This window comes from Stegodyphus dumicola, chromosome 9 (assembly GCF_044657685.1).
Source record: "Stegodyphus dumicola isolate Sdum_Otavi_A_Nest chromosome 9, ASM4465768v1".
Classification (NCBI taxonomy): Eukaryota; Metazoa; Arthropoda; class Arachnida; order Araneae; family Eresidae; genus Stegodyphus; species Stegodyphus dumicola.
Window position 1 is genome coordinate 93,594,850 of NC_140776.1, and position 15,261 is coordinate 93,610,110.

At 32.8% G+C, this 15,261-nt stretch overlaps 1 protein-coding gene across 12 annotated transcripts in view; it reads left to right on the forward strand.

Moving 5' to 3' along the window:
- Positions 1-15,261, forward strand: part of chb (CLIP-associating protein) — a 358,527-nt gene that overhangs the window by 301,445 nt on the left and 41,821 nt on the right. For all 12 annotated transcript variants that reach the window (XM_085823772.1, XM_085823773.1, XM_035371225.2 and 9 more), the window contains 2 exons: positions 2,718-2,796; positions 2,899-3,045. In XM_085823772.1, coding sequence (XP_085679898.1) covers positions 2,718-2,796; positions 2,899-3,045 — 226 coding nt within the window. The remainder of the gene's footprint in view (positions 1-2,717; positions 2,797-2,898; positions 3,046-15,261) is intronic.

A 15,261-nucleotide genomic window follows, 5' to 3' on the forward strand; every position in this document is an offset into this window, starting at 1 on the left:
TCTGTAGGTTTAAAACATGAATGATACAAGAAAAGTCGCAATTTAAAGCTTTAACTTCATAAAGATTGTGACTCTTTGCCTGAGTTCCAAATCCACTAAGTAGAGAATGGACTGAAGTTTTATAAGCAATGGGTTACAAACCAAAATCCTTAACTATTCACTCTAAAATATAAAAATCTTGACTACCACTGTCGATGAAGGCTCTTATTATTTGTTCCCTTCCATTTGATGTTAGCTTGATATGCAGGGTATGCAGCAAAACTTCGCCAGAATTACAATAATTTGAAACATTAACATCTTATGATTTTGGCTGTTCACTTTTTAGAAAGAAGTTTGTGGTTTGTTGATGTGCAATTCATGATGCACTAAAACTAAGTGTTTCTTATTGCAAAAATACAGACATTATTTTAACAATTCTTTGAAAAATGTCTGTTTTTGAAATGCATAAAATAATGCTTTTTAATTTTTCATTGCTTGTTTTTGTTCTAAATTTAATTTCTGAGCACTGAAACACTCTACTTTCATGTGGATTATCATAAAAATAATGGGAGTTAAATGATTTTTCTTTTCTTGATGGTTTCTGAGAATAAATCATTTGCAGTAAGTTGCATTTTACAATAACTTTCCTTTACCTACCCACTTTCGCTAATTGAACCTGTTCTTCCCCTTTTTTTCATCTTCAAAAACAGCAATAAATTCTTTAGCCTTTTCAGTGTAAATATTCTGAATCATATCCTCATTTGCTATCATGATTTGAATGTGTAACCAAACTCAAAAGATGTCGTCTGGATGTATGACTCCACTAGAGAGAATAGCATTGCAGAAAACTTATCTGGTATTAAACCAACTGATTCAAGAACTCTCAAATATGTTTCCAATATATCATATAGTTTAAGATGTCATATAGTTAAGTGTTAATTTTTTGTTTTTACTCTGTAGTTTTCACATAGGGTTTCAATAGTTCATAAACATAAAATTTCGATCGATAATTCACCCGTACCAAATTGCGATTTTAAACATACTGTGGCATTTTCATAATTATTGTTAGTTGGCGGATAATTATCTATTATGTCATGAGCTCTGGTACATTCAGTTATACACTACATAAAATACTGGAACTTACCATCTTTTTCTATACTGCTGTCATTGTGTACTCTTTTGAACTGACTCCACAAAGTCACCCAAGATTTCATGTCTTCATTGAATTTAACAAGCTTGATTTTAGGGAATTTTAATTTCTTCTTTAACAATGGAGGAGAAACCACTTCTAGTTTAGGATCTGAATTTTTTGTAAGATACATTTGCGTACTAACTTTTGCTTTATCCATTTTTTCATTATTCTCTTGAATGGCAGAAATACAGATATTTGTATTGGATGGGACTGAAAAATTTCCTTAATTTGTGATTTTTAGTAGCCCTTTTTTTAACATTTTTATTTATTTATTTATTTATTTTTAATTTTTTTTTAAATTTAAGTGACTATGTAAGTCTTTTTTGAAATAGGTATGATTGTTATAAGTGTAAAATATAAATGATTCAAGAAATTATATTTGTAATTTAATCTTGACTACTACATAAAACTTTTAGGGAATTTTATTTTCAAGCATGTTTTTACTAAATTTATTTTAATTTATAAATTTATTATTTATGTTGAATATTAGATTTAACTTAATTAGAATGCATGCTAGATAGTTCAGTTTTATTCTTGTAATACTATTGCAAGATTGAAGGTTGGTTGCAAAATAATTGCTGTTATGTATTTAGTTTTGTTTGTTGATATATCCTTAATATTCTTCATGATTGTCCTTAACACATTAAGTACCACTATATAAAAAAACTTTTAATTTTGGCCACTGTTATTTTTTTATTAACACATCATAAATGCTCCCTAATGTCATGTAATATATTTATAAACCATAATATTATATCTGTATATTTCTAAGACCGTAATTAGTTACCACATGCAAAGTGGATATTTATCCATATGTCTATTTTGTGCGTCAGAGTTTTATGTACAACTGAAATCATTATTTTATTCTGTTACTCATAGAATTTGTTTCCTTTAGAATACATGGGGACAACTCTGAATGCATTTCACAATATCCAAGCTAATACAAGTGGCCTGTTAGGCTATAATGTTGTGTGTGTGTGGATACAAATGGTATTTAGGTGTTAGCCTGAAAAGTCTTTAATTTTCTTTTAAAGGAATGTGTATAAACCTTGTAATTGCTATGTAAAAAAATCTGTTGTAGACACCACATGACTTCCTTGTTCATCTTTTAAATTACACATATTTTTTGCTGCACTTCATTTAAACTTATTTCATTTAAAAGTGAGTTACAATCTTCCAATTCAAAATGTAGCTCTCTGATTGCAATAAAATGCCATTTGCTTTTTATTTCCTTGTACAAAGTAAATCTTTTACTTTGTACAAGGAATTAAAATTGAATGTAAATGTGTGTATTTAATTAGTGCAATGAGAAACTTCAAAGCTTTCAATAACCCACCAAAATTTGTTCCAGTTCATTACTGAGTGGCAGTCTGTACTTTCAAAATTTCTGTTTATCATACTAAAAATGTGTTACAGAACAGCTGTTTTTAATTTTTATTTTATTTTCATCATGGGGCAGGAATCCATTTAATGTATTACTAATTTAGTATTTGTAATGTAGTTATAGTTTTTGCATTACACTTTAAAATGTTATTTTTAATTTTAGAGAATCATTTCCGTATGAAAATCAGTTTGCTGCTATAGTAAAATTTTTGAATGACCAAACTCAGACTCCTAATACAAAGGTATGGTTGTCTTTGTAACCCATATTTTATTGTGTTTAGGATATAAAAGTACTGTAGTAAAGTACATTTCATGTTTCTTAGGTATAATTTTCCTTCTCTTAGGTTAAAATTGCATTATTAAAGTATCTCCATTCTTTAATATCTGACATGGATCCAAGCAAGTTTTCTAGTGCCAATACTGAAGTTAGATTTGCTTTCATGAAAGTAATATCATGGACTGCAATGCACAAGAGCAGTGATTTGCGAAAGGTATATATATATAAATATATATATATATATTTTTTTGTGTGTGTGTGTGTCATACAATACTAATAAATATAAAAAGTTACTATGTTGACTTTAAAACTTGTTTTCTTTTTCCTCATAAACTTTCACTTATTTTAAACACAAATCATACCTGTATTATATATGCATCTCATAAAGAAGATGCAAAATAGTAGCTTTAATTTAAACAGCCCCCTTAAATCTCATTTTAAATTTGGTTATTTTTCATTCCTATTCTAAAAATTGTAACAGGCTTACACTGAATTTCTTTGAACTGCATCTCTACTTAGCATTAATCCTTAACATATGAATCTTATATAATGCCTATAACATGTGTACTTGCCTAGCGTAAAAAGTCTTTTAGCCATTAATAACATAAAATTGTGTAAACCGAAACCTTAATAAACCACTAGCTTCACTAGCATTCATGTTATAGTCTATGCATTTCTTTTGAGCTTCTCTGCTCTGCTGTAATATGCTACTTTCCATCTTTACTTCAAGAAAACTATGAAAGTAATTATTGAAGAGCTGTCACCGGCACTCATTTTGCACCAGTTAAGCTGTGTAATTTTTATCAAGAATAAAAGAGCATTGAAATGGCTATGATTGCTTTTAGCTCCTATGTACCAGCTTTTTTTGTCAACATCTAAGTCAGTATACCAGAATTATTACACACATACACAAGGTGCATAGGAAATTCGTTAAACACTAAAATAACTTGAATGCAGAAATCTAGAACTGTAGAAATTATATATACATACACAAAAGTAACTGTGCTTTATCATATGAGACTGACTACGGTGCCTGTAGAAGTGTGTTAGGAAGTTAGCAATGTTATTGTACAAACTAAGAGACAGCAAAAAAGTCACTAGCAAACATGTACAACATCACTGATTTAATGTGAAGAAAAGATCCCTTGGTATCCCATTACTAACATAAACGCATCTCTATTTGCATGTGTGACATTATAAGCATAATTAGTGTTTTCATAAGATTGCAAGCTGTACTTATGGTCTTTCATGTAATCAAGCCCACCAGCGGCCGAGCGGGAAAGTCGCTGAACACTGGTAGTTCGGTCCGAGGTTCGAATCCCGCGAACGGGCTGGCTGCATGGGCGTTTTCGTGGTTTTCCCCATGTGTAACGTGTATACGAGCCAGTTTCCGTTAGAAAGTCCTCCACGGAGGCATCCCTCCCCTTAGGCAGATAGCCCTCGAGGCTTTGCCATAATCCCACACGCACTTTCATATAATCACACAGTTCTGTAATGTGCCCACCAGCGGCTGTGTGGTAAAATTTACAGAACGCTGATAGTTTGTTCTGAGGTTCTTGGCTGGCTGCATGAGCTTTTTTGAGTTTCCCCATGTGTAATGTGTATACAAGCTGGTTTCCCTTAGAAAATACTCCCCGAAGGCATCCCTTTCTGTAGGAAGATAATCGTCAAATGCTTTGTCATAATCAAGTAAACCAGTTCAGTAATGCCAGATCAGGTACTTTGATCATTACCACCATAACTGATGATCATGTACATCACAAAAAAAAAAAAAAAAAAAAAAAAAAAAAATCCTATATCTTCCGTTCTACTGGGCCGATTGACGAAATTTAACTTGCATTTTTCATGTGTCGCAAGCGCAACTTAGGATATGTATTATATTTATATATAGCATTGTTCTAATATAGATATTTTGATACAAAATCGGGTTTTTTGTGTATTCACGTGCCAATTTTGTTCCATATTCGATTCTCTGACTCAAATTATTCCAAACTGCCAAGTGTTATTTAATTGCACAAGTAGTTTTTAGAAAATTAGCTCTCAAAATTTTAGCTCCTCAGTGTTAATTGAATTTGATATATATTTATTAATAACTCCTTTTTTTTTTATTAAACTGATTTGACTCTTCCTTTCACATTTTTCACATTTTGAGAAGGTTCATTCCAAATAAAATTCGCTCATTTTTTGAGATTTCTTTTTTAAATTTGTATTTTTAAATAATTCTTAAAAGTTTTTCAAAAAAAAGTTTTGATTTATAATCTATCAAATTTTTACCATCATCTTAAAGTAGATGTATTTTTAACTCATGCAATAAAAAGGGAAAGGAAAATAGGTTGCTATATATTAAGAAGTTCGCCAAGTGAATAATTCACTTGGCGCAAACTGGGGGGGGGGAATCAAAATATGAATTTTTTAATTTTTCTGAAAATTTTGTGCTAAATTTTACAAAATTTAATATTTAGATATAATTGGAGTCGTAGAATCGAAATATGGGGGGGGGGGAAATTGCATGTCATTTCAGAAAAAGTCAGATTTTGTGTCAATATACCTATATTTGAACAAATGCTATATATAAATCTAATATATATCCTAAGTCACACTTTCGAGACATAAAAAACACAATTTGAATATCATCAGTTGGTGCAGTAGAACAGGAGATTTAGAGCTGTCCTCCCCTTTTCTTAGTCCAAAAAGGCAATTTGCCTGTTGAACTGAATTTTATGGTTTAAGTGTGAAGAATATGATATTTAATAAATAAAGGTAACACACAAAATGTAAAAAAAAAAGGCCTTTTTGGATGTAATTTAAAATTTGAAACTACTTCCCCCCCCCCCATACTTTAAATTGTCCAACAAGAAATTTTGCACTGATGCCAGTAGATATGGTGGTGCACTATCATCCTTGAATTCATGCACACATTTAATTTAAAGTCCTCTAGAAAAATCAGGTGTTGTGATTTACAAATAAGTGCAAGTAACTTTGTCCAATTAAAATGCCATTGTAGAATACAGATCCTGTGAGTTGAGCATTCCAAATCCTACATCATTTATTGAAGGACCACTGGATATGATGACAAACCAGTTATTGCTGTAATGGCTTCTTAAATGCCCATTAGTGTAAGCTGTCTCTGTTTAACTGAGACTGTTCTACTGTAATAAAATTTTGCCTTGTTTATCTGCAATAGCTATAACATAATATTCAGCTGTACATTTATTGTATTCATCTGGAAATTGCTTCAGTTGTTTTGTCTGTGACAACTGCTGCTTTTGGCAGCAGCTCGTACATTAGCGATGCACTCTACAGCTGAGCTTTCACTTCGTATAAAATTTGCCATGTATGACCAGATTTAAAGCTGCAGGCCACACTGGTGTCTCTCATATTGCTGTATAGGTGGCATAGCCCATAGACCAGGGTGCCCATTTCTCTAATCTGGCACACAGCATCGATAATAGTAATCCTAATAGGATAAGAATGAAAAAACATAATATATACAGATATGTTGCATCTGTTGCCTAACAATCACATTCCACAGTACTCCCTTTTGGAATGAAAAACCTTCTCTGACTGCCAATTTATGCTTTTTGATGGAATATGACATACTATTTATACTATTTACGTTTGCATACTATCTTTCAAGCAGTCATTCATATATCCATCCCTAGAACTATTTTGAATTATTTGAACATAGACATGAACTTAAGGTGTTTCTTAGCAATAAAACTGAGAAACATTTTACACGACTGGCTGTGGCTCTGTAAATTGGCATCCTTAGCAGATATATTGTCTGCTTTGAATTGTCTCAACTTATTGATGCAAAACTAAGAAATTGCATGGTTCCATGGTTCATTGAAGATAAAGTGAATGCTACCATGCCAAAATTAAATTTGTGGTAAAAGAAAGGTGGTAATGGAAAAGTGGACTTGTTTCCCTTTCTTCGTGAGCATCTAGCAATTTGGGCTGGTAAAACTGATGCTGATACTCTGAAATTAGTACATCTTGCAGAGAATTTAAAAATAAGCCTGCAAAACTGTTTTCCTGTTTTAAACAAAAATATTGAATGACTAAGATTTCCATTCAGCATTTATAAAACATCTGCACCAGGAGGTTTATCACATGCAAAAGAAGACTAATCGATGAAAGTAGTTTCAGATGAACTGATGAAAAATAAACATAAGGAGTGTACTTTAACCTTATTCTGGTTGCAAATTCAACATATGTATCCAGTTTTAACAGAGAAAATGCTGAAATACATCTTACCTTTTCTAACTTTATATTATGTAAAGTTTTCCAGCATTTGTAGACATTAAAGGGGGGGGAGAAAAACAAAAAGAAGGAAGAGGCTTTTTGATGTGGAACCACATTTTAGATTAAATTTAACAACCAGGGAACCAAATTATGATGATCTGTTGCTTTACCATAGTTGATTTCATCCTTCTCATTGATTATAATGAATGTTATTTATAATACAACTTTTATTTACTTTATTATGAATGAATTTTATATTTTGTTTACGTACTAAAAAGGGAAAAACACATATATTTTGATTATTTTTAAAGTATATTGATTTTTTGGAGGGGATGAGGGGTACTCAGTGTTACAAAAATTATAGGAGTACCCAGATGTTGAAGGTTTGGGTACATGTCTGATATTGATGTTTTTTGTTCTCATAGTTTTTGTGATAAAATTTGTCTATAGGGGATAAAGGTGTCAGTCTCATATGATAGAGCTTTGTATCACATTACCATCTACTTTTATTTGGCATTATATATAATAAAATTAGAGCGATATAGAAGAGCTTAATATGGCTTCTGTACACGGATAATCACATTATCACTGACAGACACAAATGCCACAACTCAAAAGTGCTGAGAACAAGTCCAAAGTTAGAAATCAGCTTAAGCCAACTTTATTGATGATCCTTAACACAAAATCAGTGATGTAGTTTGTGAATTGAGGTAATTTTATTTCTGGTTTTATTCTAATTAAAATGGGACTGAATGTAGTGTGTTCTTAAGTGAGGATATTCCGTTCCCTTTACAGTTAAAAAAATCGTATAATATAAAGTGGTTCCTTTTACATTATTGGTCTGAAATTTTTTTTTCATTGCTATAGGTAGGTGTTGATTATTTAAATGAGAATAATTTCCTATATTAGCAGTTAATAATTGTGTAATATAAATATGAGGCAATTTCTTTTGTATTATCTTCCATACAATATTCCTCACAGAAATGCTTAATACCGGGTAGCCATAATTAAACTGACAGTCCTCACAGTGTTCTGTAGCGTGATCTATTTGCGAGAATGATGCCACATTTTGTAGGAAGATTAAACAAGACGGGGGACGAAAGATTCCACGAAAAAACAAATTAGTTCCAAAAGTTACCGCTAGGGGAATATTTGGCACTCTGTAATAGAAAATAGAGTGTTAACAAATGCAAATCAATATGGAAATTACCTTTTATTTTGCATTCAAATGAGGTTCAATGTGGCTGCCGTTGTTGTGGACCACATATTGCATTCTGTGCACAGTATGCACACCAGCAGAAAGTAACATGTCTGCAGGAATCTCCCGTACAGTCCGTGATATGTTATTCTTCAACGTAGCCAGGTCCTGGACCACTCCTTGATAGACCTTGGACTTAAGGTAAACCCCATAGCCAGAAGTCACAAGGGGTAAGATCAGGCGACCAAGGTGGCCATGCAGTTGGAAAGTAGCGGCTAATGACTCTTTCTGTTGTAAATTTCTGTTGTAGCATCTATTGCACCCATACAGCAACGTGTAGAGGGGCTCCATCTTACATGAAAATGATTCCCACATTCATTGTCTTTGCTGAAGTGCCGGAATGACAAAGCTGTTCAACATGTGGCGATGTTTTTCTCCGGTAACAGAACAGGTTTCCGGTCCTGTCGGGGTAATGTTCTCATAGAAGAATGGACCTACGATAAATTCCGCTGTGAACCCACACCAAACAGTTACCTTTGGTGAATGTAAGGGAATTGCTGTGACTGCATGTGGTGGTTTGTCATCCCAAATTCGGCAGTTCTGGGTATTCACAGTTCCATTCAGGTAAAAGTGGGCCTCGTCTCTCCATAAGATTTTCCACGGCCAAGCATCATCCACCTCCATTCTGGCAGGAAAGATGAGAGCAAAAGTCTCAATCGCTCATCATGGTCGGGGTACAATAACTCCTGTAGACGACTGATCTTGTACGGATAGAAGTTGATAATCTTTCGTAAGATTTTCCATACCGTAGTGTAATGGCCCTATCACTTCTATGGATGCGCTCTCTTACCCGGAACAATTCCCAGAAACGAGATTCTAGTAGCACAGCTTTAAGCGGCAGGCTTCCGAGAAATTTTTCATCTAGCTAGGAGGTCCCGGCTATGAGAAACATTTTAAAACTTGTCCGAAAATGTTCCAGCTGGAGATGTGTTCCTTGAACGTTCAACCAATCAGACGAATTCAGTTCGCCAAATTTGTCTTATTTCATGCTGATCGTGTATTATCACTGTTATATAATACAATTTTATTTCTTAAATTTAAGTTGAATAATTTTTTTAAATCCGTTTGTATGTGCACGGCTTTTCTCCTAATTACTTATCTTTTAAATTGTTAATTGCATAATCAGTGACACATTTTAAACAGCATAAAAGATGCATAAAAAAAGAAAAGCATAGCTTATGTAATAATGAGAATACTCATTAAATTTGTCTATTATTGTCATGTTATTAATGAAATACTTTTTGGATTTTAAATACATTAGAAACTATACTTGTATTGTAAATGCTACATATTGAAACATTGGAAATTTATGAATTTATTATTATGCATGATGAAAAACATTTGTATATACATTCACTAATATAAATCTTATTCATTACATTAATACTAATAAATATATATTAACAACTTCTAAACCATCGCATCTTTCTATCTGCATGTAAATATATGACTTATTAGATGTGTATATATATATATGTATGAATACAAAAATGAACATTGCCAAGAAGTTTATTTGAAGTTACTTTTAATTCAGATAACGATTATGTAATTATCAGCAACTATAGTTATCAGTTCTTTGCAAATTATTATGGGTATGTAATAATCAGTTGAAAAATAATTGATAAGTATTTGAGTACTAAAGAATGTACACATTTTGTTATTGGGTTAATTCATAATTATATCATATGTATAATCTACGTAATAAAAACATGACTAATAAATAATAAGAAATGTAACAGCTGTGCATTTATAACATTTGATTACTTAAAATAGTGCACAACTGATTATCACCTTCATGTCTGTTTGCATAATGAACTGCACTTTCCAGTTAAGTGTATGGGCCTACTAGTGGCGGAAGTGTCGTTGAACACTGGTAGTTGTGTCTCAGGTTAGAATGCCGCGAACGGGCTGGCTACATGAAGTTTCCTTGGTTTTCCCCATTTGTAACTGGTATACGAGCCAGTTTGAAAAAATCTTCAACAAAGGGATCCCTCCTGATAGGTAGATATCCCTTGAGGCTTTGCCGTAATCACATAAAACAAACTCATGATGTGCACCAGCACCACCTAATTTCTAGAGTATAATTAATGTGTTTTAAATGTATTACCGAGTGTTCTGTGGGACAGTAAACAACTCGCACATGTTTGATTGCTCATGTATTCATATGCTTTATTTGATCTTCATTTTGCTGAATAGTATCTGCTGGCTGTGAGGATGTAAATATCAGCCATATAGACTTTTGTCATAAAATGGTCATCTTCCTTTTTTTTTTTTTTTTTTTTTTTTGTCTGTTTGTTTGTTTGAATGGACAGAACAGTAATTATGAGCCATAAAGTTAGTCAAGGTCAGAAGGTGGTCACCATGTCACAAATTTTCCAGTGAGCAATCAAATTTTCATTGCAATGCAGACAACAGAAAATACACATAAATAATGTCTGATAAATAGATTTATCTAGCACACATTTTAAACTATTTTTAGTGTATACAGAATTTGGCTATTACTGATGTAATTGATTACTATAAGCAGAAGTGTCTTTAGCTGTTACTTGAAGTGCCAGAGTGGAGATCAAAGTGATTAACTTGATAGCAATCACCTTTCTATTATCTTCCATTACTAACAATAAAGTTTAAAACGAAAAGCGTGTGAGCAATACAAAACAACTCGAAAAAGTTAATGTCACTTGAAATCGAGCGTCACTTTCACCAATCTGAGCGATAACTTGTTCTTGTTTGGCTTTCAGCCTGTTTACCAATTGAAGATGGTAACCCTATTTCGCGAAAGGGCGTTTCTCAGAACTGTTGCTGCAAGTGTTTTGTTCCGGCAACAAATATCGTATGTGATTAGGTGTTTAAGGCATATCTATATTCCAAGCTACTCCACGAGCGCTAGAGGTGGCAGCAATATTGTCTAGTCGGTTACAGCCGAAAACATCGCGGAGCAGAAAACAACGCAAGGCGAAAACATCGCAGCTCTAAAACATCGTCGTCGAAAATAAAGCGGTTCAAAAACTTCGCAGTTTAAAAATATTGTCGTCGAAAATATCGTGGTAAAAAAATAAAGTATCTACAAATGATTGCATGACGATGACATGGGAGACATGCTTTTTTCAGGTTTTAATGACTGTAAATGGATATTTCCATTATGATTTGTGAGCGCAAGATGTGAAGAAGGATAATTTTTACTTTCACACTTTTTTATAAACTAATAAATTTTTGCTGAGGAAATAAGCATAGAAAATTAAGCATTGAAAATTAATGCTACTTATAGCACTTAATAGAATTTTAAACCAACATAGTTAACTAAAAAAGGCCATTAATAAATCATTTTTTATAAAGTTTTTACTGGTAATTTTCATGAAAAGTATAATCTATAAGTTGCATTTAATTTTCTATGCTTAAGTTTCCTTCTTACTTTTTTAAGCAAAAATTTATTAATTAATAAAAAAATGTGAAAGTAAAAATTATCCTTCTTCACATCTTGTGCTCACAAATCATTATGGGAATATCCATTTACAATTATTAAAACCTGAAAAAAGCATGTCTGCGATGTTATCGTCATGCGATGATTTGTAAACACTTTATTTTTTGCCATGATATTTTCGACGACGATGTTTTTAAACTGCGAAGTTTTTGAACCGCTTTATTTTCGGTGACGATGTTTTATTCCACGATGTTTAAGAACTGCGATGTTTTCTCCCACGATGTTTTGTAGCACGACATTTTTGCCTTGCATTGTTTTCTCCGCGATGTTATCGGCGGACACCGTCTGGTCCTCTGTCAAGAATCGCCGCAACTGCTTTGATTGTATCCTGTGGTACAGGTTTTTGTCCTCTGCCTGACTGAACCTTCAGAGAACCTGTTTTCTCAAACGTCGCAACCATTGCTTTTAGCCCATTAACTGACACAGGACCATTACCTTTACGCTTTTTTTTTTTTTTTTTTTTTTTTTTTGTGTGCGTTCTAAAAGCACGAAGAGCGGCTGATGCATTGCACTGGTTGAGGTAAAAGAATTTGACCAGTAACGCACGCTCGACTAAAGAAGGAGACATTGCACATAAACTTTCAATCTAATTGATTTGAAACTTAACACATTGCCTTTTAAAACCCAAGCAGCTGGCACTGTGCGAATGGATGTAACGTGAAATTGGAAAAAAGAACTTCTTCTGCTCAGCATACGTGATATTGCAGATCACAAGACTTTATCGGTGTTTATGAAGATTTTACGCTTTTTTAAAAGTGTTGCCATATTACACTTGAACTAAATCAGAAAATGTGCATAATAAAAGGTAATTTTATTCCGTATTAATTTGCTTTTGTTAACACTCTATTTTCTATTACACAGCACCAAATATTCCCCTAGTAGTGACTTTTGGAACTAACTTGTTTTTTCGCGGAATCCTTCGTCCCCCCAATCGTTTAATCTTCCTACAAAACGTGGCGTCATTCTTGCAAATAGATTGCGCTACAGAACACTGTGAGCACTTTCAATTTAATTATGGCCACTCGGTATTTCTGGATTATATCAGAAGTAGCTACTGCCTTTATCTTTTGGGGGCGGGGGCTGATGTTTTGAAAATGCATCAAATTAAGCTGTGCATTTTTAAAATGATTTTTTGCACTAAATATTATATTTGCATATTTAATTTCTTTCTTATCTTTCATATATTTTTGTTTTATTATAATTGAATCCATATTTCTAGAAGTAAGTAATGTTTTGTGTGGTTTAACTTGTGTTTTAAGAATTTTTGCTCTTGTAAAGTTTTGAATAATATTGAATTTTTTTTAGAGATTGTGAAGAGCCTCTACCCATTTATATGAGTTTCATCAAAGATAACAGAATATTTTTGATTAAATTTCATTGAGTATATTCATAGTTCAAGCAGAAATTTTTGCAAAATTTCTTTAATCATAAATTTTTGCTATACAGTCAAAAGTCGTTAATCCGGACTCATCGGGACTTCGTCAATTCCGGATTATCGATTTTTCCAGATTACAGATCATCAGTTTAAATCTCGTAAGATGGCATGCAGAATTCTAAAATTAAAAATATGAAACCGTAATTTATGAAATAAAGAACAATTAGGATCTAAAAGGTATCAAAATTTACAAAAAAAAAAAAAAAAAAAAAAAAAAAAAAAAAAAAAAATTTGTTTGCTTTATTAAGCATTTCTTTCAATGTAAGTTGTTTAAGTTGCTTCGTTTTATGAGATAATACTTTCTCTTTAATTCTATAAACAGACATAATTTCTTGTTCAGTTACAAAGTTCCACTGTTCAAGTCCCGTTAATTGCTGTGCCGAGAATACCGACTAACTTGTCAATCGAAATTTTTTTGATTTCACTAACCTCTCTGTCACATTCTTCATGTCTTTATCCATTTTTTGCAGCAATTCCACATTTTGTTTGATGGACATCGAAACATACTTTTGTTTTGTATGATCCTTTGGGAGCTCCAGAATCGGAAATTCTATTTGACATAATCGAAAGTTCAAGTTTACTTTTACAGTCTGCAAAAAATAATAAGCCAGATCCAATTCGAAGATTAAGGAACAACGTAATCATCAACATTAACTGAAATAGATAATTAGATAATTTTAGCTTATACCGTCCGTTATACATAAAACGCGCACGCGAAAACGTGTTCTGCGCTTGCGCACACGCATATGCGCACGCAGAAAGTTTTTAGCTTTGAGGTCCGGATTATGGGTGTCCGAATTAACAACTTTTGACTCCATATGGATATATTTTTAACCTGCGAGCACGCGCTGGACCCACCCGTTTAAATGAATGGACCCGCCTGATTAAAGAAACCTTTCTGAAAATGCCCCTATTTTTCTGAAGTGGTTGTGGTTCAGTGTAGTCTCCTCCAGGGCCATCCTCTTTATGTTTTTGAAGTTTTCTGCGGGAAATTTTATGGTTTTGTTTTAATCTTTGTTTAATTTGTGGTTTTGTTTTAATCTGATCGGGTCTTTCAGACCCAGCTCTCCTATTCGCATTGTTGTAAGGTAGTTCATTTGTTGTAGCACAGAAAACTGCAAACATGTCACGTAATTTATCCTATAAGGAAGAAATGTTACATTTACAAAAATTATTTGATGTATAAACTGTTGAAGTCTCCATTGAAGAAACTGATGATGAAAGTTATAATGAATTTTTTAGTTCTCATGATACTGATTCAGAAATCGAGATGTATCCTGAAAATGAAAATGAGAATGACATTTATTGCTTTATTGGAAAAGACAAAAAACCCAATGGTAAAAAGAAAGTCTAAAACTGATGTTAGAACTCCTGCTCATAATATTATTACTAAATTGCCTGGAAACATCGGTGAGGCAAAATATGTGTAGACTCCAAATAAATCGTGGTAACTTTTACTAAGTGAGCATATGTTGCTGAAAGTCGTCAGTTATACAAATATTTATATTGCATCTATTTCTGACAGATTTCAAAGAGAGAGAGATGCTCATAATACAACTCTTAACTGAAATTCGCACTTTTATAGGTCTTTTATATTTTTGTGACATAAGTCATCTCATGTGCGGGATCTGCGGGCAATAGACGGAAATGGCTTGAAAATTTTCCACAAAACTATGCCCTACAAATGTTTTCTTTTTTTATAAAGAGGTTTGCATTTTGATGACATAGGAAATCGCTTTGTCAAGAACGAATCAGATAAACTTGTACCTAGGAAGCGGATTGAAGGTACATTTATTTAATTCAGTCATTCATGAAGATTACTAGAAAAATTAGTGGGTTTTAATATGTACGTCCCTAAAAAGCAACAGAAGTCTTAGTGATATTCAGTTTCAGGCTATGCTTTGTAATAAATATCTACTGTATTTTTTGGGGGAAGGGCAACTGATGACTGGACAGCTCTTGCTTCAAGCCTTATGTCCAGCGAGTGGGAAGTTAACTACTACCTAGCCAG